We start from the raw sequence: 23,089 nt of genomic DNA, 5'->3' as shown, positions 1-23,089 counted from the left end.
TGATTTTTCCTAAGCCTTTATTTTAGGCTATAAAGGATCCACATGCTTTGAACCCTCACAAAGGAAATTAGAAGCAATCATAACAATGTGTGTAAAAGCCAGAATGCACCCCATTTTCCTGCAACTTCTCAATGCATCTTGCTACCAGCTGCCAAAATAAGAGGGAGGAAAATAATGGACCCAGGCAGGGTATTTGTCTCGGAGATAATGAACACAGCAACTGCAATCATAACCCAGAAAGCAAACGCCTTGTGAGCAGTGTTTCCATTTTATTTTCCAGATCTTGTGTTCATCTCTGATCTCTACCCCGTTCATTGCTAACCACATCCAATCTTGCATCATGTGTATCTAACTTCCAAGTGACACTGTGGGCCTTTATTGAAATATGTTCACTATGTCCTCTCTTGAGTTCCAGGGAGTGCTTGCTGTTCAGCAATACATTGTGACCAGTAACATACAGCTGGCTATCTCTGCACTCTTTCTCCAACTAGCTGAGATGGTGCTTTCCATTTCAAGCATTGCAGCTGGGATAACCTATACAAAAAGAATAAAAAGAGAAGTACCTATCCCAAGACAGCTAGGATGCTACAGATTAAGCTGCTTTGATTACAGTCACTAAATATACTTTGGTTTTTCATATGAAATACCAAAAGGAATCTGTTGGAGACCCCTGAGTCCCTTGGGTAAGTTCATACTCCTCTTACTACCCAGGATACAAGCTCTAAAAGGCTGCCAGTGAAATCCAGGCCCTTGTAGCCTCTTGAGAATATTTTTCCTATAAAGCTGCAAAACCGTGAGCAAATAGCCTTGTATGATAACTCAGAGGTAGATGCACAGGGGAGGTTGCTGAAAAAGTCTTGGGTAGTTAGGAAGAATTAGTCTTGTGTTAGAAAGCATGTTTCTCAGTCTGGTTTGCCTGGAAGCTGAAGCACCCATGGTGTGTCCTTCCCACCTCCCAGCACAGCAGCAGCTGTGTTATGGACAGTCGCAGTTTGGAGCACAAGCAAGCCATGGGAGATTTATGTAGGCTACTTAGGCAGTTCGTTGGTTGGACTTGGTGGCTGCGGTTGATCGCTCTTGGTCTGGCTTGTAGGAGGGGGCCATGTGGTCTTCTGATGAAGATGGCTGAAAATGAGAAATACACTTTACATAGTTTGGGAGAAGGACGCAGAGGATAACATGAAGACAACACTCATTATTTAGGAAAGAGAAGACGAAGATCTTGCATGGCTAGTGGATTGTACTGGCCATCTGTTTTGTCTGAAAATGCTTTTCATAACCTTGGAATTATGGTTTGCAAATGCCTACTTCGTACCTAACTAAAAAACTGTGCTGGCAGATGTTCACATTGAGTTAAGGTGATCAGCTACGACAGTGGTAGTAGACATTTAGGTTGCGAAGTGCCCTTTCAGCAGATATCTTTAGGACATGGGTCTGTTAAATATAAGCCATTTAAGAGGTTTTAGGGAAATTCGTAAGATACTGAAGGTCCAAACAAAGCCACGTTGTCCTGCTCTCCTTGGCTGGGACTTCACAGCATCTTGATACCACAACATGAAGGATTAACACATTCAGTGATGCTTTCTTCCCTTACTCAGAACTCACAGTGGTCTATAAAAATGCCAGCTAGACAAGCCATAGAACCATCAATTTCCATCTGGCCTGAAGGAAAAAGAACATTTTAGAAAACAAAAGAGAGATTCAGGAATTCACACCGTACTTCACTGTGCAGGGCAGGAAGTCTCTTGCTGTCTGGGAAGGCACGTATTTCTCTGACATGGCCATCTGGAGGCCTCTACAAGATTATCTGGTTAAAAGTTGTCAAGCAAAAGTTTTGATTAAAAAACCCAACGAAACAAACAGGAATTTTTACTTTGTGTATTGTCAAAATTACAGACCACGGCAGTTTTGACACCTACTCCTTGTAATTTGGGATTCCTTCAGCAGGCAGGCACTGGTCCCTGTCACATGGCAAAGCTGCAAATGTAAGCACACAGCCAAGTATAAGTGAAGGGTTAGAAAACATGCCCAATGCAAGTAGCACTGCTACATTATGATAATGCACATTTAAATGATGCAGGAACTCTGAAAATGCTGACACGCTCATATATCCGAGGTGCTCCTTAAAGGCTACAATTATTTTCCTTGTGTCTTGTGCTTTGAGACAAAGACAATGCTGGACCATGGCCATGTTTAGTTGGTGAATAGCATCAAAGAGTAAAGACTGGGCACCTGTTTGGGACTGTATGCTCACCTGATCATGACACAGAGATGATCAGAAACTCTCCTTTTGCACGGAAGGAGACAAGCAGGGGTCAAATAACTTCTGCCAAGAAATGTTTATGGCTCATGAGGGGAAGGGAGTCTAGCCTGATTTGTACGCCAAGGAAACAGGGAGATTACTATTCCCCTCTGCTCAGCATTGCTGTAGTCATACCTGGATGGTGTAATGAAAGTTTGGATCCCTGGCTCAAAGCTATTGAGAAACTGGACACTGTCCAGCAAAGGAAGCCCTAGGGCTCATAACCTGCAAGGAGAGGCTGGGGAGGGCTGAGGGAGCTGAGCTTGTTTAGCTTGGCAAAGAGGAGGCTGAGAGGCAATTTTGCAGCACCCACTCCTACTTCAAGGGCAATTAGAAAGATGTTGGAGCCAAGCTCTTCTTGGCAGTGGCAGATGATATAACTGGGGGCAGTGGCCACATATTGCACCTGGGGGAGTTCAGGCTAGATGCTGGGAAAATCTTTTTCACAGAGCATCATGCAGCGCGGGAACACATTATCCAGAAAGGCTGTGGATCTCCGTCCTTGGAGGCTGAAAGCACAGCTGGCTAAACCCACTGCAGATCTGGTCTAGTGTGATGGTCCTACCTGGAGCAGAAGATTTGACTCCTGATCTCCAGCAGTCCCTTTCAACCAGCATTTCTATGATTCTATGAAACCATCCTCCTGCCTGTTCAGTTTTTTCCCCTGGATAAATGCCTTTCCTCTGGCCCTGGGCACAAGTCACACCCTTTGACTCCTTACACTGCAAGTCTGCATTTCAGATTCAAAGATGAGTCACATGGATACACGGAGGGCAATTACATCCCGGTTAGCATGAGAGAATCAAGTACATGTATGGAAGGCTTAACTAGTATGGCAAAAAATATGGAAGGTGGTGGAAACTGTAAATAACACTAACAGACATCCTTGAGACTTGTTTGGATTCAGGTTTCTCCAGTTAATTTAGTGCTTACCGTCCTTGCTGGAGAGGATTGGTGCTAACAGTTCTTTAGCTTCTGATAGCAAAAGGTCAACAAGATCTGAAGATGGAAGAGATGTATCTGAGACTGCGTCTGTTTTATCCTCTTCTGTTTCACTGTTGACTCTTACAAATATGGAAAGTGCCATCAATACTTCTATCACAGAATGGTCATTGAAAATCCTGGCCAGCCTCTTGTGAATGATATTCTATGTAAATCTGTGTATTTGGGGGGATTGCGTCTCGATCGCTCAGCAGTACAGGAGACTCTCTTTTAGACATACTTGCATCATTGTGTTACAGACATATCAAAGTATTTTTTAGAATTTCTCAAAAATATTTTTCCTTCATTATATTGGAAGTAACCACCTTGGAAACTTAAAAATAATTTTCAATCATTCTTAAAAACTGGCTTTTTTAAACGGGCTGGTCATTATCAATGGGACAGTGACCTTTCAATGATTTAATCAATTAAAAGCACACATAGAGTTGTGATACATTTTTTTCAAGTGATGGGAGATAGGTTCAGGTTGAAGGGGAGTCCAGAAGCCTGAATTCTATTTCTGCAACTGTTCATGCAGTTGAGAGTCATGCTAGCTCTTTGCTTATACTCTACCAGTTACTGTAACTGCTAATAAAAAAGGACACGCTCTTAAAGCCAAAAACTGATTTGTGTTAGGAAAACCAGGTGGGTCAAAACTCTGTTTCTTTGAAACAACCTGTTTAGGGTCTCTGCTAACAAGAGCAACTTAACCAGAGGAGTGTTTCACCTACTCACTCCAAAAAAAAGCCTGAACGGAGGCCAGCCCCCCCCAGGTACCAATCCACCAGCAGCCTCCAGATCATCTTTCCCCAATGGTTTCACTTCCTAAGCGGCAGTATGTTTAGAAACTCAGGGTAGGTTACATGTGAATCATCTTCCCCTGGGAAAGGTTAGAAAAGGACATTTCACATTCCTGTTCAAGATTCCCAGAAGCCATCTCCTACCTGTTCTCATCTGGTAAATGACTGGGTGTGCTCAGGACCTTGTGGACGTTCTGCCATGCAACAAGAAAAAAGAAAAGGTTTCAAACTTGTAGGAATGAATAATTCCTGAGAACAAACCCCATGGGTTTTTCCTAGTGATCAGATTTAATATGACAGTAATCAGCTTCTGCTTATTCATTGCCCTTGAAGCGAATATCTCAAGGCCTTTTGCATCTCAAGCAACATTCACAGCCCATGCAAATATACAGACACATCTAAATTATGCATTTTAATACCAACACTAAAATATATGAAATGCAACATAAAAATACTCTTCCAAAGAATAATTTTGCAGGCTACGTTTCAGCGAGCCTTGATCATTGCTACTAGCAATCCCTGGCTTCTGGATTGTACCTGCACGCGTAAGCTCTCATTACCATGCATGGTTAGTGAATTCTCAAATGCTACTGAGGGGTCTATAAAAAAGGAAGATATTTTGTTCCAGTGGTCAAAATCCTGTGATGTTTGACCCTGGGGCCAAGTCAAATTCATTTCCAAAGTCCGGCCCCAAACTGCACAGGCACCAGCATGTAGTGCTGCAGGTCTAGAGACATTTTAATTCTTCCTTCTCTGAAGCAGAGGACAGAGCATCTACGCTTCCTTGCACTCCACTGTTTCCTATTGATTTTGAGAGCTCTTGGGACAGGCTACTAGTAGCTGTAGCAGATATAGTGAATACTAGTGCTTCCCATGCTGGCCAGTTTACTAATTACACAAGCTTGTATACCCAATACAGGTAGTGAAGTGGAAGAATAGTCAATTAAAAGACTAAAGCAATTATGTGTGAGATTTTGCAGGAAGTCTGGGGGAAAAAAGCACTGGAAGAGCAAACCCACTCTTCGAGTTCACATTTGTTGTGTAGAAAAGCAACTGTCAGCTATACAAAGGGAAGGTTAAAACATGGTTTTGACCATCATGTCCAACAGAGTTCCTGGAGCAGCCTAAACCATCACGGGGGGACCAGTGAGCCAGGGACAGCAGACCCACCAGGCAAAACCTGCACCCTCGTGTTTACATAGCTCTCAGGTACATGAGTGTGTATGAGTTCATTCCCTAGTTTCTCCTAACCAACAGACAGTGCCTTTTTAGGATAAGATAGAATTAAAAAACCGCCTCTCTTGCTATGGAGCAGGAAGTTATTTGGACTTGCAAAATCGCTGTTAAGGTAAGAGGCCACAGTGATGCCACCAGCTCTGGGGGCAGTTCAGCACTTCACCTGCACAAACAGGAGCAGTTTCCTATTGCAGATCTCCAGGCGCTTCCGTGAGACTTCTGATTTTCGTAACTGGCCGTCAGCCAGGGACAACTGTCTTTTCAGTTCCAGGATGTCCTCCTGAGACAAGGCCAGAGGAAGAAGAGAATGGTGATGACGATGCTCCAGCCTTGGCTTTTGGAAACACCACTTTATGACATTAGCTACAAATAGAAAACCGCTATGCTTTTGAAATGGACAGTGGAAATTACACAGATTATAACACAGACCCAGAGACCGTGCTGGCCTTGTGGCCACACAACAAATGATTTATGTGCTACGTTCATTTTCTCCTTTAGAAATAGAAGGAGGGGAACCCACAGAAGAAGGGCCAGGAGGGTTGTGTGTTTTTTCCCAGGCTGAGGGGTTGCATTACCTCTATTTCAGAGACATGTTTTGCTTTCTTCCCCGCCAGCTGTATCTTCAGTTCTGCAATTTCAGCTTCCAGCAAGTGGATCACTTCCTCGTAGTCCTGCTCTGCACTGTGAGCCTGTCTCTGCACGACCTCTGCCATCTGCAGCCTGCTGTGCAGTGTCCGGTTCTCGGAGAGGAACCCCAGTGCTTTCTGGAAGCAGCAAAAAGTTCTGATGAATGCACCACATCCCCATCAGCCGCCAACCACCAAAACTACCCCAAGGTCCCCAGCAATCTCTTCACTAACCTGGTTCAGTCTCTGAAGCTCATCTTCCATTGACTTCTTGCTGTTCTCCACCTCTTTCAGGAGAGACTACGGAAAATATTTTCACTGGATTAGAAGCAACAAGCGATAGGACACTCTCCAAAAGACACCCTGGTCTTGTAGCCCCTACCCACCAGAAGAATATTTTACAGAAGCAGTCATGTGCACTCTCCCCTACCACAGTGCTTTTTGGGCTGCAACCTGCGTGCCTGCAGAAATCCACCTGGATACCGCCATGGTGCTAACAGCCATGCTGGCAATCTGCAGCTAGGTCAGGAGGGGAGGACAGGCAGTGCTTCTGTTATTCATGGACTTGAATGATTTGTGAGACACGTTTTTGTATTTTTAAATATATTTACTCACTGCTAAAAAGTGACTGCATACTTTCAGTACAAATAAGCTTTCATTTGAGGTTGAGAGTGAGAAAGAAGCAATTAAGGAGAGCTGAGGGTGAGTCTCCTTTGTAACGAGGAACGTGCAGAATGCAAACTGGTGACTTCTTAAGAGGGACAGGCAACACCATTACCCTCGCATACGACTACAGCGAGCTACAGCAGAAGGCACCAGCCAAGAAATCTGCTCAGAGGAGAGTCTCCACCTTTAGCCTTCGGACTTCTTGCCGCAGATCCATCATTTCCAGTTGCAGCTGCTCCAGCTCCTCATTGCCATTACAGCCGAGAGAGTCAAAGATCTGCAAGGCAAAGGGACAGACAGCATCATGCACCGCTTATGCTTTACCAAAAAGCATGCGGCTATACAGCAGGCATATTGTTTTCCATATCCAGAATAACGATGAATCAAAATCACTTTGAAAAGGAGTCAGCATTTTTATGCAACAGATCAAAAGGCACATTAAATAATTCAACTGCAGGGTTGTTTTTCACCCCACAGGATTTCACTCTCTGATCCCTGACATTGCTGCAATAGCTGTACTATAGTGAATTTTCACTTAGTGAACCAGGAGAAATTAGTTGGAATTGATTAATTATAGCTAATTTTCCTTCTGCATCACTGCCAGGCTGCTTCCTTCATATCATCCCATAGGTATTCTTATTTCCTTATTAAAAATGAGAAGTTTGAGGTCTTTTACAGAATTTCCTATAATTGAAATGATTAATGCATAGTTCTGCCTTCTCTTTATAACTCTAGAACAACCAGAAAATGGTAATTTAGCTTTTCCCATCTCAGAATTTCATGGATTTAACGTAGAAAATTCATTGATTCAATGTAGAAGAGCATTGGACTGACTGACCGGAGAGTGAAAAGCTGATGTATCCAGCAAACTGGCTACTTCGTGCTGCGTGAAGAGTATGGAGTTGGAATCCAGACCAGCCTCATCCAGCTCCTCCTGCATCACATCCCTGAGTGCTTGGAGAAGATCTGTGAGAAAGAATCAGTTTTTACTGGGCTAAAAGAGGAAAGGTCTGTGTGTTAGGAGAAAATGCCACCGATTTTGGGGACATCCATTGACTGCCAAGCAGAGCAGGGTTAGAGATGCCAAACAGTCTTCTCTAACACTCCTGGGTTCTTTGGCAATCCTATCAAGCTTAAATAAGTTGTTGACAATCTTTACCAGACTCTTGTTTCTTATCCAGCTGAAAAAACCAAACTTCTAAAAACCAAAACCCCCCAGATATTTTCACAGTGGAGTTTTCACGACTGTGCTTCTCAGAGTTTTAAAATTTTAAGCCAAAACCACATTTCTCTGACAAAAGGCACCTGCCTGCCTGCTGACATTTCTCATGTTGCTGATTTAAACAAAAAACAACTCGATGACTTCAGCACTTAGAAAAGGTGTTAAAGTGACAAGTCTGAAACACCAGATTCATTTTGCTTTCAGACCTGGAGAAAAGCACGGTGCGAGGGGCTGCGTGGGACAGACGGGAGCTGGCGCAGCGGAGGGGAGGCTGCACCGGGGTCCCAGCCCCTCCAGTCCTAAGCCCGGGGCTGCAGCAGGAATCGGAGCCTTTACCGCAAGAGCAGCCATCTTCACTACCAGGGCATTTGCCAAATACCCCTAATCATCCTTATTTCTATTGCCACCAACTACGAAGGCAGTCACTCTTAGGAGAGGTGCATGGTTCTGTATCCCATCACTCGCTTTGCACAAAAATGACCATCCAAGAGGTGTTGTGCTTTGCAAGGCTGTTCTGTCTGGTGGGGACATTACTGCTGGTGGGGACATTGCTGATGGCTCTGAATTTTTGTGAAAAAACTTCTGGAGAGCAGACCCTGCAGGCCAGATATGCTCTGGCAGGTCACAGAAAGTGGAGCAGGCTTTTATTTTCTGCGTGTCCTCTGGCCAGCTCTTGCTTGGCAAGCTGGGTGTTAAGGAAAGTGAGCCCTCGCACTGACTTTCTTGTATTTTCATTTTACATACGCTTCTATCAAACACCTTCTTTTGTATTTGTGACTTTTCATAGCTGTTTTAGGCTACATCAATACCCAGCCGGGTATCTTACCTGCCACCTTTCAGCAGATGCCCCTCTCCTTTCTTAGCCTCCAGCAAAGCTACACAAAAATTAAAAAGCCCGTCACGCGCAGAGCTGCCCGCTCACCTCCATAGGCCACCGTCCCCTGCGAGTCTGTGGTCAAACTTTGCCGTAACTGCCTCTTCTTCTCCTCGCTCACATCCAGACCAAGATACTGCAGAACCTTGAGCAGAAACAAGGAGCCTTTAAAAAGAAAAATACTGGAAAAGCAACTCTTTGAAGTAGGTGCTGGGAAGATGCTTGGTGCTGGGTTTTCTCATGGAAGTGAGACAGGCAGCATCTCCCAAAGGAGTGGGCTTGGGCTGGATTTCCAGTCTGTCCTTTTCTACACATGTACCGAAATGTCTGTTCCTGAAGACAGGGACACGTTCACATCCCTCCAAGAACATTTTATACAGACTGCAAGCAGATTTACAGCTATGACAAACTGTCAGGAGCTTTATCGAAAGCCAGTGGAGCTGTAGCAAGGCCCAGTTGCCAAGAGCTCAGCCTCTCCTCTTTCTCTTACTGCCCAGGAATTGCGTTTGGAACCGAAAAGATAAAAGTATTTCTCATGGCAACAGGAGACATTCAAACATTTTGCTTCTTCATTGCACCTTTTGCTCTCTCATTACGCCTGATGCCCTGTCTTCTACTGATATTTATCAATTCAACCCCAGGGTGCCACACAGAAGCAGATAAACCTGTGCAAACCCCACTTTGCTGCTGGCAGCAGCAAGGAAAAGCTTTTAAAAGTCAAGCTCAGCAGACTCTGGGAAAGAGCCCATGTTAAACACCCCCCTGTCCCAGGCTGCACCCGTCACTCTTGCTCATGCATGTGCAGTACCTCCCGCATAGTCCCCTGGAAAGGGGCTGGAGACGAGTCCTTGCTCACGTTTCTGTCACCAGCAAGCCCCCAGGACCCGTCTGCTCTCACGTGCTGCCCGCGAGGCCCATTTGAGTCCCACCTCCCGCTCCTCTGCCTGCCAGCCCTGCACAAGGCAGTGCTGCTGGCTCCCGGGCTTCGGGATGCCCTGATCCTCAATCTGCAGATGTCGGCATCTGGCGTGGGCCACCCCAAAACCATCGGAGACGCGTGCCGGTTGGCGTGCATGTCCTGCCCCTGGCACTGCTGCAGCTGCCTGCTCATAACACTGGCTTTTAAAAGAGAAAGCCAAGCGTCCCCACTCCTCCCACCAAAGAAGAGCTGCTTTTATACCCACGACGAGCAGAGGTCGCTGCGAAAATGCAGTCCTAAATCCTGCTTTAGGAGAATTATGCAGGCTTAGAAGAAAAGTTCCTGCTTGCGTGGTTTGCGCGCCCGGGAGGCGAGAGCAGCAAAAGGGGGAGCGCTGCGGCTGCCGTCGGGTGGCAGCAGCTGCTCGTGCCATCGGGCCCATTGGTGTCCCCCCAGCCCTGCAGAAGGGGCTGCATTCCCCCCCCCCACCCCTTAATGCCAGCAGTACCGGGGGGGACATGCACCCCCAAACCAGAGTAGGAGCATGGCCTCTGCTCTTTACCGGGGTCTTGGTGAGCAAATGGGAAGCTCCGCTCCCTGCCTTTTGATGGTGCCCGTGGAATGTATTTTCCATAAAATGATGAAAGGGGCAGCGGTTCTGGCTGGATCCTCGGTGAGATATCTTGTATTTCAGCCTTCCCTCGCCCACACCGGGCTGCCCGAGGTCGCCCCAGCAGCGACAGCAGCACTGGAAAGTTTGGAGGGCAGCTGCCTGCACCTACAGCCCTGAGCCAAATGCATTACATCCAAGGGAGGAGATTACATCTCCTCTGCCAGGAGGAGACTTCTGGAGCTCCCTGGAGCATTGAGAAATAGCCAAGGTGAGCCAAGGTGTGTTTAAATGCCCCTTCAGGATGTTTCACTATGCCCTCTTCTCCCTTTTTACCTTTAAAGGCTGGACCCAACCTCCAGCAAACTCCACTGAAGAGTTGGGAATGCTTTTTTTTTTTTTTTCCAGGCTCTTGGTAATAAATACAGTTTGGTGGCTGACTCTTATGCCTCTATCTCAAAAAACAGATTAATTAATTGTAGCATGTGAGCGGTGTGATGCTAGTAAGGAAAGCAGTGTTCTGAGCACCGCAGCTGGCTCTGCACTCCACATCGCCTGGGCTATTGCTGTTCCCAACACAGCCCAGTCAGTATCCTAGGGAAGTGAAGGAGAATTAGGCTGGAGCAGGCTGTTTGGCGGAGGATGCTGCATGTGTAGATTAGAGCACTGATCAAGCGCTTTAGCTTTATTCTGTGCAAACAGGGAGGCTGTTTCTCTTTGACTCTATTCAGGTTTGCATTTTTTAATCCTTCCAAAAAACAAGTGACATAGTGAGCCCCATGCTAGTACCTGGCCCAGTACTCCCATGCCTGAGTGCGACATTGGTGCAAGAAGCAAAGCTGAAATGTCTCTATCGGTTCTTTCACAGAAAAGCAATACAAGGAGTCATGTGAGCTTATCGTGTTTGCCAATAATGTGGCAGCTGGAAGCAAGGAGGTATCACACCAGTGGACTATTGTGTGCATTGCACACCGCAGAGAGGATTGAGATGACACCTTGCTTTGGGGAGAGGGACCCGTTCTGCTTTTCTGCTTACCAGTTCCAATTTCCCATCCTTGAGCCGGATATGGGGATCCAGTGCTACTTTTGGTTTGGTGCCTGAAGCTGCTTTATGATTAGATGCCGAAGCAGGTGCTGGAAAACCAAAAAGAAATGTTAACGGAAGAGCACTTGAGTACAGGAAAGAGATGCCTGCAAAGCAAAATTCAGAACTCTTGTTGCATGAAATATAATGTGTGTGCAGCAGGCCAAAAATCAAAGACTGGGATTTACTAAATCCGGTCCTGGAAGGCTGAACTAGGCCACTGTTGAAAAGATTTGATACTGGGGCAAACCTTTACTGAAACTGGGCTTCTGCATGGTTTAAAATGGGATGTTTCATCCAAGGACCTAGGACTGCAAAAATAGCACTTTGGAAATTTTCAATCACAAGTTTCTGTGGAGTCTTGGGGTCTGTAGTTATGGTGATCTGGGTGGGGGGAAATATCTGCCTGGCTCTTGTCTTCTCTAATTGATTAAGCAAAACTGAAACCCAACATTTTATAAAATGAAGCCTTGGCTTTCAAAATACCCATGGAAAAAGGAATCAACAGATTAAAAGAGATGTGGAAGAACACTGGTGCAAGACTTTTTCCCTCCCCAAGACTGCAAAACGCCTTGAACCCTTTTCCCTCAGTTGGGCAGCAGCATTTTTTGAGTAGAAGAAGCCACTTGCATTGCAAGGCATGCACAGAGGGAGAAGAGGCAGAAACAGCAGCTGCTTTGCTGGTGAAAAGCTGTCATGAGATCAGAAGAGCCAGCTGCTGACAGCTGGCTCATCCTTACCGCCACTGCCTCCAGAGCTGAAATGGAACAGAGCGCAAACCCTGCTGCCATGCCCTGCCACTTGGGCTCCTCCGTCCCTGGAGGGAACCCCACCTTTACATTATGATTAACCCTTGTCCATAAGAAACCATGACATTCCTTGGGAAAAGGGCTGCAGAAGGTGTTACCCACTCTGGAGCTCCTCTGCCAGACTCCAGAAAGGTGCAGGACTGCTGTGCCTGCAGCCCTGCTGCCTGCCTGCCTGGCCAGCTGCCTGCCCCTGCTCGCCCTCAAACTATCAGCCTGGGTTGGTGACAAAATTCCTTCTCATGCCAGTGGTACAGGATTTGCCCAGCAAGCAATTTCTTTCGCCTGCCTGTGATCTGATTAACATCACGGGAAGCCCCATCTTGACGAGTAACACCGCTTCTCCTGAACGACAGTCGGGGCAGAGACCAGGTGCAAGGAGAAGGCAGCGAGAAGCAGTGGAGGTGCTGCACAAGCGTAATCCTCCTAATCTGGGTATTCATCTGCTCTGCTAACGCTAGCAGCTGGGAAGCAGCAAGAGGTAATAAATGGGTTTGCTGGATTGGCCACCACCACTTTACTCTGCAAAGTTCAAGGGCAGAGCTGTTACCCTTCGACGCATGACTAATCAGGATTAGCTCCACGTGGCTTTGCTGTCAGCTCTCAACACGGAGATATCCAGGGCATCCATCAGGCACCCAGAGAGACGCAGTCACTGGCCCAGGCTCCAAGCCTGGCTGCTGCTCTTTCAAAGCCAGTTGTCTGTTTTCATGGATGACAACACTGACACAAAGCCTTCTCAGCATTTCACATTAAAAAAACTGCATGTAATAAAATCCCCTAGCTAAGTCAGGAAGTGATTAGGTCATTGCTGTTTGCTGGATTGCCTACATGACCCAGGGCTTTGCTCCCTGTCACCAGGAGCTCTGGCTGCAGGATGCTCGGGGTAGGGAGGACAGAACAAGGGCAGTCCCTGTCCCAGGGTCTCTGCAGCGCAGAGCATGGAAGGAGAAGGCTGAAGCCTGCTGATCTTGCCCAAGGTGAGACAGGCATCCCTGGGAGCAGAGTACTGATGCACGCCCAGCCCAGCACTGTCTGCTCCCTGTCTCTCCCACTAATCTCAGGTATAGACTAAACACAATTTACCTTGCAATGCTCGCTCTTAGCCTTCCAGATGGAAATTGCAACACAGCACAGAGATTTGCAAGTGGGGCCAGTGCCTCGGCAGCGCATGGGGAAGGAAGTGCCGTCGGACTTGAGGGCGCGAGAATGATGGGCAGCGCTTGCTAGGGACTCGCTAGGGAAAGCCCGTCTTTTCCTCGGGACAGGAATAACCTTCATATCATAGGGACATGGGGTATCTTGCTGCAGGTCATCTCACTGGACACTGGATCATGGAGATTATTGAGGTTTCCTGCAATTCCTAAGGGATCTGTGAAGCTGCACGGCTATTGGACTTCATCCCCCATTGCTGCCATCCTATCAGGTGAACAGAGTAGGTCTCTCCCACAAAAGGTAAGCACTCAGTAGCAGACTCAGAGCATGGAGAGAAAACACAGCTTGGAAAAGTAAGCAAAAAGTGAAGCTTGGATGTAGAGAGAAATCTGACTTAACCACATCTATAAGCAATTTCCCAGTTTGACCAACTGAGGGCATCCTTAAATGCCTGTATAATGCCCAGGGTTGCTGCATACATTACAGCTATCATTAATTGACCTTTTTTTATACAGTGTCTCTGAGGACCACCCGTTCCCATTGCATGCCTGCAATGAGACCTGCTGCATGCAAGTCTGACATGATCTTTGCATGTGGGCAAAGACACTGCAGCAAATGAACCACAGGCTGAGAATGGAAAAAGTTGTGTCTTATGAATTCTCTGAAAGCTTTAGTAAAGTATTTTGCTACTATGGACAGACATGGACATAATTACTACCTGTTGAGTAAGCCAAGCTGCTACCTTCCCTCTCTCCTAGCAGGCTGAGTCTCATTATCACCCCATCAGATTCCACTACAGCAGTATAAACACTGATCAAAATTAATTTCATCATCCTCAGCACCGAGGAGCCAAGGCTGTGTTTGTCACCCACACAAAGAAAACAATTTAGCGGAACTCTTACCTGAGACTGTAAGCTCTGGTGGGCAAATGTCCGGTGACAAAGAAGGCACAGGAAAATGATTTTCACGTCTATTCTAGAAAAACAAGACAAAACGGCACAGACAGTTCCTAAGCAGAATCTGTTGGTGTAAATGAAGAGCAGAAGATAGAGGTGTTCAAGAGAAAGCAACCCATCTGGCCCATAAAGAGCAAAGGCACCACATACACCTCTTGTGCTGATGGGCCAAAAGAGACTCAAAGGATTTCTCTGGGAGCACTTCGCACAGGCATGTTCCTGAGCCATCTCAAAATCTCTAGTCACACACAGAAAAATGAGTTTGTCATTACTGTAACCGTGATTGAGAGCTGAGGATTAATTTGACCTTGTATGGTTTCTCCATAGAAGTTCTCCCTAAAGCTCTGCATCTAACCCACCAGTGAGGTCTTGACCGCCGAGGCAGTGCTTCCATAGCTGGGAACGTACATGCAGAGAGGGGCACAGGACTGGTGCTGAGGGCATACGGACAGGTAGCAGAGGTGCCTGAGCATGCTTTCCCTAGCATGGAAGCCCAGACTTCATTAAAAGTTCCATATTTTAGCAGCAAAGTGAAGAAATGAGGAATTAAATTCCAGCCAGCAATGTAATTTTATATAGGTGCACAACACTGCACAAGCACACCTTCTGCTGGTGATGAAGGATCTAACTATACTACTCAGCTATATGTATATGGGCTAAGGCTGACTTTCATAAGCACGCCTCCTCCAGTCTGGTACACCCAAAGGCAAATTATATATGACATTCTTGCAAGTCTATGTCTCCACAGGGTCTGGAAGGAAAGACCTTTTGTGAATGATGTTTGTATGAAAGGAACATCCAGTCGGCCTTTTCTAAAGGCAGTTTATGTGGAAGAGGGCAGAAGATACACCCGGCATTGCATCAGTCCAGGAGAGGAGTGACAAATGTACAGAATCCAGCCACAGACCTAAATTACCGTGAAGGTTGTGTGGTTAAACCCCGTCTCACCACGCACAGCTTGAGCACTTGTCTCTGCAAACAGAGCATGGAGCAAGGCTTCACAGGAAGAATGAGCCTGGCTTATCATTAGACTAGTGAAGAACAGAAATGGGCTGCTTAGGAATGCTGTGGATTCATCCTCATCAGAGGTCTTTAAGAATAAAGAGTTGTTCCTGCCTTTGGGTAGGAGACGAGATCAAACCGACTCCTGAGATCCCTTCCAGCTCTATGACTGGTATTGAATGAGATGCAGGTTGCTATCCACAGAAGGGGTTTGTTTTTTTAAAACCTGAGACTTCTGAAACAGGTCTGAATGCAGGCCCTGGAGATGAAACTCCTCTCATTACCTCCACAGATCCTTCGCTGTCTCAAACCCAAGACAGAAGAAACAATATTTCAGATTTAAAATACCTGGCTGTAAAGCAGGGCTACATACATCAGCATTGCAGGCTTTCCACCATCCAGAAGGACTGCCATGGAGTCCCTAAAGAGGAGTTTTCTGATCAAAGACAGACATCTGTGGTCTTAGATATGAACTTCAACCTACCTCTGGGGACCTCACATGGACCTTCAGTCTGGAGGAACTCAGACCGTTTCCCACAGCCTTTGGAGGTGGCGATGGGATGTTGTTATGAACTGACAGTCCAGGATGTAACCGTCCCCTTCCAGGAATAAAGGCCACTTCTGTGTTTCCCTCATGTCTTAAACAAACCACAAATACAGAACATTTTATTAACAACAACAACAAAAAAAGCACAAATTTGCAGAACTTCCATGCTTGTGGTTCTTTCTCCAGGAAAATCTCACTTAAGCCCATGTAGCCTGCACAAGTGTAGCTGAATCTCCACCAGCTGTGCTGCTTGTTTGAACTTCAGTTCTGTTGCAGAACTCTGCTGGGCAGTGAAAGGGGATATTCATGAGGACCAGAACATTAGGAAGATCTGGATTACATTTCAGGATGATCCATGTATTCAAGACTTCCTTATACGACAACCTGTCAGGACCATCTTGAAGCATCATTTAATAAGAAGCCTCATGCTTCTTGAAGCCAAACATTGGTATGACATGAAGGGTTTCTGCCTAAGACTCAACAGCACCATGATGATGACAGGAAATATGTTATATGCCTACCTGAATTTGGCTTTTGCAATTATTTTTCTGGCCTCTTCATGTGTGCTGCCCACCAAAGAATCTTTATTGATAGCAATTAGTTGGTCACCAGGTCGGAGCCGACCATCCTAAACAAAGAGGGAGAAAGTCACAGCATTGGAAAGGAATGTCTCTCTGCCCAAAGCCTTCTCCTGCAACACAAATCCTCATTAGTCCATGCAATGCATTATTTCTTAGAAAAGCTGCTTCAGAACAGCTACAGCCTCTAGGAGAGGTCCCCATTGCAAAGTCACTGAGGGTCTTCACGCTGACTTACCTTGTAACAGTCACCATCTGGCATAAGCTCTTGAACATAAATCATGGGGCCATCAGACCTGTTGGATCCACCACTGATTGTCAGCCCTAAGCCGGAGGATTTTGCTATAGAAATGCTCTGGATTCCTGATTCAGTGGAGTAGCTGCAAGGGAGAGATGTTAGCAGGTGACTCAAGGTGATCTGGGTTATTTTCCCATGTCACTGAATAAACTCTGCCTGGTTTTCTTTCCATGCATGATCCTTCTAACTTCTCCCAACATTTTCTGCCTCTGTATCTTTTCTTCCACCCAACCTTGGAAAGAGGAGGTGAGGACTCCTGTTTCTCAGCAGACATTGTTCAGCATTATGAAGATGACTGGCTTGCATAATCCCAAATGCTTGGGGAATACTCATTTGCATTTAGAAAATAGGGAAGAAACTAAAGGTTTAACCAGAATGTATTTGGCACTCTTGTTTTTTATAGCCAAAAGCACACAAAGGATCGATGTGGTTAATGTTTAGATCCAGCTAAATCATCAGACAGCAATTTACAGATTGGTCAACTATTAAGCAGCCTTTAGCAAATGTCAAAGCAAAGCTCAGGATACACAGCTGACTATGTCTTAACAGACATTTGGACTCAAAATCTTTCAAGATGCCCTAAGAAATGAGCCCTTAAGTACCTTTATAGCAATACCCACCACACTGTGGTTCACTTCTGGGGCAGTGGTACAGATGACTCGCCCAGTCAAGGATGTACTGCAAATGGAGCAGTAATAAGGTTGGACCTGTCATGGTTTAATCCCAACCAGCTACTAAGCACCACACAGCCACTCACTCTCTTCCCCCCACCCAGTGGGATGGGGGAGAGAATCAGAAAGAAAAAGGGAAAACTTATGGATTGAGATGAGAACAGTTTAATAGAACAGAAAGGAAGAAACTAATGATGATAACAATACTAAAATGACAATAATAATAAAAAAAGGATTGGAATATACAAAACAAGTGATGTACAATGCAATTGCTCACCACTTGCCGACCGATACCCAGTTAGTTCCTGAGCAGTGATCCCCCCCCAGGCCAACTCCCCCCAGTTTATATACTGGTCATGATGTCACATGGTCTGGAATACCCCTTTGGCCAGTTTGGGTCAGCTGTCCTGGCTGTGTCCCCTCCCAACTTCTTGTGCCCCTCCAGCCTTCTTGCTGGCTGGACATGAGAAGCTGAAAAATCCTTGACTTAGTATAAAAACTACTTAGCAACAACTGAAAACATCAATGTGTTATCAACATTCTTCTCATACAGAATCCAAAACATAACACTATACTGGCTACTAGAAAGACAATTAACTCCATCCCAGCCAAAACCAAGACAGGACCCTACCCTCAAAGAGCTGCCTGCTAGACAGGACCCAACAGGCCACCAAGACCAGGCCACAGTGGGCAGCTCCATGCCAGGAGGGAGGTTTAGCAATTGCAGTGAATGTTTGTGGGGGCAGAGAGTTCACTGACCACCCATGGGCCGGTGGGCAGCATTGCAACAGGGAGGTTTTGAGGAAGGATTTGGTGGGATTTAAGGGTCAGCAAGCCTTCTCCTCCTAATGGGCTGGGTGCAGCTGGCTTTTCTCCTTTTCAGTTTATTTCCAGAGCAGCCACTCCCCAAACGGTCTATGGTTTCTGGTCCTTCTATGTCTTAACTTAAGACTCAATGACAGCTGTGCATCCCATGCCTCACAGTGACACTAGCACGTAACCGCCCTGTGCTCCCCAGTGATGCCATCCTCAGCGGTCAGAAGTCCCAGTGACAGAGCAGCGTGCTGCCAGCACCCCCCAAACTGTCGGTGGGCCCCCGGGAGAGCCAGCTGGCTTTGCGGAGGAAAGGGACTGCATTCATGAAGCATGCATCTTAGTCTTATGAAAAAACATCGCTCTAAGAAATATTTTAGGAAAACAATGTCACAAAATGTAGCATTAAAACCCTCTGTTCAAGTCAAAATATCAGATGCTATCTGTGGTGAGACTCAATCATATCTGAGTCCTGTTGCTCAATGGGGTGGCAGGACCTCAGATGACACCATGATGAGAGGCCACAGCTTGGGGACAACCTGCGGTGAGCAGAAGGGATGGCAGCCACATGCCTGAAAAGACCTGTGGCCCAAATTACATCTCTGCAGCTGACCACCAATCTTCAGCTGCAATCAATGGTCCATGATTTCAAATGGCTCATGCTGCTCCTGGGAGAAGACCACTGGGGCCTGGCACCAGCACAGAGACAAGCAGAACATGCCACAGCATGGCAGCGCTGAGCAAGGAGGCCACCAAACCAGGTCCCCTCTAGCCTATATCACAGCCTGGAGTGGGTTAACAGCAGAGCAAGGATTGTCTAGTTTGTCCAAACCAGCTGCCAAGTAGATGAGCTGGCCTCTCCTCTGTAAGGGTCTCTCACTCCATGCAAGCAGCTTAAACCTCTGGTGCCAAATATTTGTCCTCTGCAAATCCCTAATAAGCTGGTATTTAGCAAGAGGATTTACTGGTTCTGCAGTGAGGGCTGATTCTCTTTACCAGCGACTTGGCTTGTTTATGCTGGCAAAGGAAGAGAAGCTGCAAGCCCTGGGGACGAATGGTCCCAATTCCATGACTGTTAACACCCTTCGAGCTGTCCCTCTTGAGAAGGGCAACCCCGAGCACCCTGGAGATGAGACTCTGCAGAAAAACAAGCTCTGCCTGTCCAAACCTCTGACCCTGCGAAATATGAAAGGGACAGATGACCACATGAAAACACACGCTCCAGGAGATGCTCTGGAGACAAAAGGATGCAGTGTCTGTAGGCAACCGCTGTTGACACCAAAGCAAAGGGCGTCAGGCGTGTTTGTATCAAGAGGGCAGTGCTTGCGCTCTTGTTGCACAATGGCAACATGCCAGAAGCATGGCAACATGCCAGAAGCAGGGCAATAGAAAACAAGCTCCTGAAACACCTTCCAAAAGCACCACTGGCCTTGCAGAAACACTCCGCTCATGACATGGTTTATAGAGGTGATGTGCAGGCTGTAAGCCACGGCTTATCCCCAGGTTTCAGAGGGAAGGAAGAGGAGCAGTTGCATGGTTAACCATATTGCAGACATATTGACTGCCTCAACAGGGAAGTTTTTCAGCTCTTGGGCACAGGCTTCCTAGGAACAGTCAAGATGCCACTGTGACAAGGACTTCTAGAAGATGCTGTGGTCTCCTAGCCATTGTGGTGATACAACAGTATAGAGAACAGAAGGATGAACAAAGCCATTCTTCAAGCACTGGAATTATTTACTGGATCTACCCCTAAGACAGTATTAGACATTCGGCGATATCTTCATGACATGACACAGCCCCGTGCGACCTGTACGTACAGTGCGTGAGGGGGGTGCGCTGGGTTCCCGATGCAGGGGCCTTGGGAATTGGCAGGGCTCAGCAGCAGCGGGCTCTGGGAGCGCGAGGAGGAGCCCGAGGATGTACTTTCCAGGTATCGACCTGAACAGCAAAGTCAGAGTCAGCCTAGGGAACACAAATACTCCAGCATCACCCTCCTCCCCTTCTCTACTGCTGAGAGCTGACATCGTTTTCCTAGCTTTTTGGGGAAAACCACATGGTAGTTAAAGACATCAGTATATCACTCATGGAGAGGAAACATCAAGGCTCCTTGGCACAATTCCAGCGTGGGGCCGTCACCCCTCTGCCAGCCCTACATACCTCTGCCATAGGGGAAGGGTTGGCAGCCTTCTGGTGGGATGCCAAGCCAGAGGGACAGCTTCTTTCCCCATTCACATGTGATTTGATGTGCTGGCACCTCGCTTAGGTTAACCTCGTTGCATCTCATTAAACATTTCCCATTTGCAAATGAAAAATAATGATCATTGAATGAACGATTCCTGAAATGCTTTGAATTCCATAGTAGAAAGCTGCACCTACGGAGATGGGTATTGCTGGGGTTACCTGCCCAGCACGTCAGTTAAGCCAAGTCTGGGCATCTGGGAAGCAGTTATGACCCCAACTCAATTTTCTCTAGTTCACCTGTGGAGGCTGGCTTGCTGCCTCACTTTGTGCTTGCTCCGTGCAGGCAGGACCGGCCGTGCCTGCTGCTCTGCACCCGGGGACACACTAAGCGCTTGCAATAAGGATGAGCAGGACTACTCTTCCTTCAAATCTCCACCCAAACACCTACACAAATCCAATCAAAACTCTGCCAAAATAAGACTGGGATAAAGAAAACTCTCAGCAGAGAGAGGTGCTTTTGCTCTCCCCCTCCAACGGCATGCTGAGCTACTCACTGCCACCATGCAGGACTGGCGAGCTCCGTGCTGAGCCCGTATTGCTCTGGGAGCCGAACTTCTCCAGAAGCTCAGAGAACTCTCTCCTGGAAAGAAAAACACAGTATAGTCAGCTACTGCTCAAAACTATTCCCCACCTGATTATATGACAACGGTGCCTCTGATGGCAGTGACTTACTACCACGTCTATAGGGCCGATTCCCTCCAGCAATGGGGAGCAGGCAGAGCTTCCCCATGCATAAGGGTAACCCTCCCTGGTTTCAAGAGGTTGTGCAAAGCTTAAGGCCAATAATCAATCTCATGGCAGTGCAGCTTTCCTGTGATGGGCTGGAGCTTCAGTGTGCTCCTTCCCCACCCTGGAAAGTGTTCAGGGTGAACATGGGCAAGAGGAGCCAGAAAGGGACGTATGGACAGGCACTGATGCTGGGGACTGTCCTGTCTGAGAGATGGCAGATGAACACAGGAGCCCTGCCTTGCACCCCTGCCTTGCACCCCTGCCTTGCACCCCGCCGCATGGACCCTCCTTGGGAATCAGCTGGAATAATTTCACCCCCTGCTATAATGCTCAGAAGTTTTGCTAACACACCACACAAGTTAGACTGTCAGAAGGAGCTGGAACTATGCAAACATAAAACAAAAATGCTTGGCCTATTTGTGACTACTTCCAGAATAGTTAAATGTAGATTATTCTCTGTTTTTTCTCCTCCTTTCCTAGACAGAAGGCAGCTCCTGCTAGCTCTTGGTGGGGTAAAGACAGGAGATTGCTTCTGGAGCATATGCAAAAGAAGCATCCCACTCTCTGAATCTATCCATGGTGATATCCTCCATGAACATCACAGGATAAACTCCTGGAGCACAAGACCTTAACAAAGACCTGCACGCATAAAGCGTGCTGGGTTAGCGCAGGCTTCTGTACTCTTCCCAGCACTTCATGGCTGAAGATGCTGAACCAGCAGGCACATGCTAACTTTACAGATATCAAGATCAGAAAGGCTTGTTGGTGAATTCAAGAGCAGGGAGGAATGGCAGCCCACATTTAGCGTGATCCCTTTGTCTTGAGGTAAACCCCCCTGCTTCCTGTATGACTTCTCCGCAAGGCAATCTCATCCAAAACATCCCCTGGAAAGCTGGCTTGGTGCCCAAGTGCCTTCATTATTGCTTTTCTTCTCGGCTGAGTTTGACCACCATATAACTATCGCAGTGTGTTGAGTCCTTGATGAGCTGTAACTACCTGTACACAACAGGTGAATTGCTTCGTGACCTTCCTTTTGCCAGGTGTTAACATATTGAGTTTTTAAACCCCATTAAGAACCACCATTAACCATGTTTACCAGCTCCTGCATGATTTCTGTAACCCTTCCTTGAGCTGTCATGAGCCTCTCGCATCCTTTTGGATGAGGAGGCACAGGACGGGGATGCCACGTTCACGCATCAGTCTCCTGTGCCCATCCCTGCCACGCTGGCTCTTTGCTCCCAGGAGCACGCTGTCCCTCCACAACTGTGTGGTCCTCTCCCTTCATAACCCCAAACTACCTGATCAATCCAGCCTTCTGGCAGAGAGAAGAGCCTCAAGGATGACTATTTTCTTACATGTGTCATTAAATAAGCAGCCGGGCAATGGGGAGAGACCCTGAAACTATTGTTTCTGTGGCCACAGTAACAACATTAGATGTCGACTTTGAAGGCATGAGGGAATCCCCATGGGAAGGCGGCTTTTTGATGCTATAGCCACAGGAAAAGCCTGGTTATGAGTGGCTAGCTCTCAGACTTGACAGTCAGACAAGCTCAAGACATAAATCCGTAGGAAACAAGCCACAGCAAAGTTTCCTCAGCGAGGAGACTGCTCTTACACACAAGCAGACATTGTGTCATCTGCATACTTTACCGGGACAGATGTTATATATTATTGGCTAGATTAGAGTCAACAATATTAAATGATGAATGAATCATCAGCTCCTTAGGTTCCTGCTGGAAATGCTCTCAGTAATTTACATCTTCCCATTAACAACCAGCTCATTAAGAAACTTCAAAGACCAGTGCCTGCCTTATCTAATATTGCCATCAAATGTATGCCTTATTCATTCCATTTAATGCTAATTTTAAATCCAAGTGTCACACAATACTTAGTGGAATGCCTTGGTGAATCCCAATACTTTGCCTCAACACTATTGTCTTTATCAACTAAACCCATGACCTTAAAAAAAGACA

At 46.8% G+C, this 23,089-nt stretch overlaps 1 protein-coding gene across 5 annotated transcripts in view; it reads right to left on the bottom strand.

Annotated features, from left to right (window-relative positions):
- Positions 1 to 247: 247 nt before the first annotated feature.
- Positions 248 to 23,089, bottom strand: part of LOC128134850 (syntaxin-binding protein 4-like) — a 47,529-nt gene continuing 24,687 nt past the window's right edge. For 3 of the 5 annotated variants that reach the window (XM_052773037.1, XM_052773040.1, XM_052773039.1), the window contains exons 6-21: positions 20,882 to 20,967; positions 19,964 to 20,084; positions 16,603 to 16,744; positions 16,308 to 16,414; positions 15,724 to 15,877; positions 14,184 to 14,256; positions 11,273 to 11,370; positions 8,756 to 8,852; positions 7,450 to 7,577; positions 6,796 to 6,888; positions 6,180 to 6,245; positions 5,895 to 6,083; positions 5,483 to 5,599; positions 4,228 to 4,277; positions 3,236 to 3,366; positions 248 to 1,125 (exon numbers count right to left, since the gene is read on the bottom strand). In XM_052773037.1, the coding sequence (XP_052628997.1) occupies positions 887 to 1,125; positions 3,236 to 3,366; positions 4,228 to 4,277; positions 5,483 to 5,599; positions 5,895 to 6,083; positions 6,180 to 6,245; positions 6,796 to 6,888; positions 7,450 to 7,577; positions 8,756 to 8,852; positions 11,273 to 11,370; positions 14,184 to 14,256; positions 15,724 to 15,877; positions 16,308 to 16,414; positions 16,603 to 16,744; positions 19,964 to 20,084; positions 20,882 to 20,967 (1,891 nt within the window). In that variant the 3' untranslated portion in view covers positions 248 to 886. Of the gene's footprint in view, positions 1,126 to 1,919; positions 1,978 to 3,235; positions 3,367 to 4,227; positions 4,278 to 5,482; positions 5,600 to 5,894; positions 6,084 to 6,179; positions 6,246 to 6,795; positions 6,889 to 7,449; positions 7,578 to 8,755; positions 8,853 to 11,272; positions 11,371 to 14,183; positions 14,257 to 15,723; positions 15,878 to 16,307; positions 16,415 to 16,602; positions 16,745 to 19,963; positions 20,085 to 20,881; positions 20,968 to 23,089 lie in introns of those variants that run through there. The other 2 variants (XM_052773041.1, XR_008232854.1) reach the window with 2 other exon arrangements.

This window comes from Harpia harpyja, chromosome 21 (assembly GCF_026419915.1).
Source record: "Harpia harpyja isolate bHarHar1 chromosome 21, bHarHar1 primary haplotype, whole genome shotgun sequence".
Lineage (NCBI taxonomy): Eukaryota > Metazoa > Chordata > Aves > Accipitriformes > Accipitridae > Harpia > Harpia harpyja.
The sequence above is the reverse complement of the archived record's forward strand: the minus strand, read 5'-3'. Positions and strand labels throughout refer to the sequence as shown.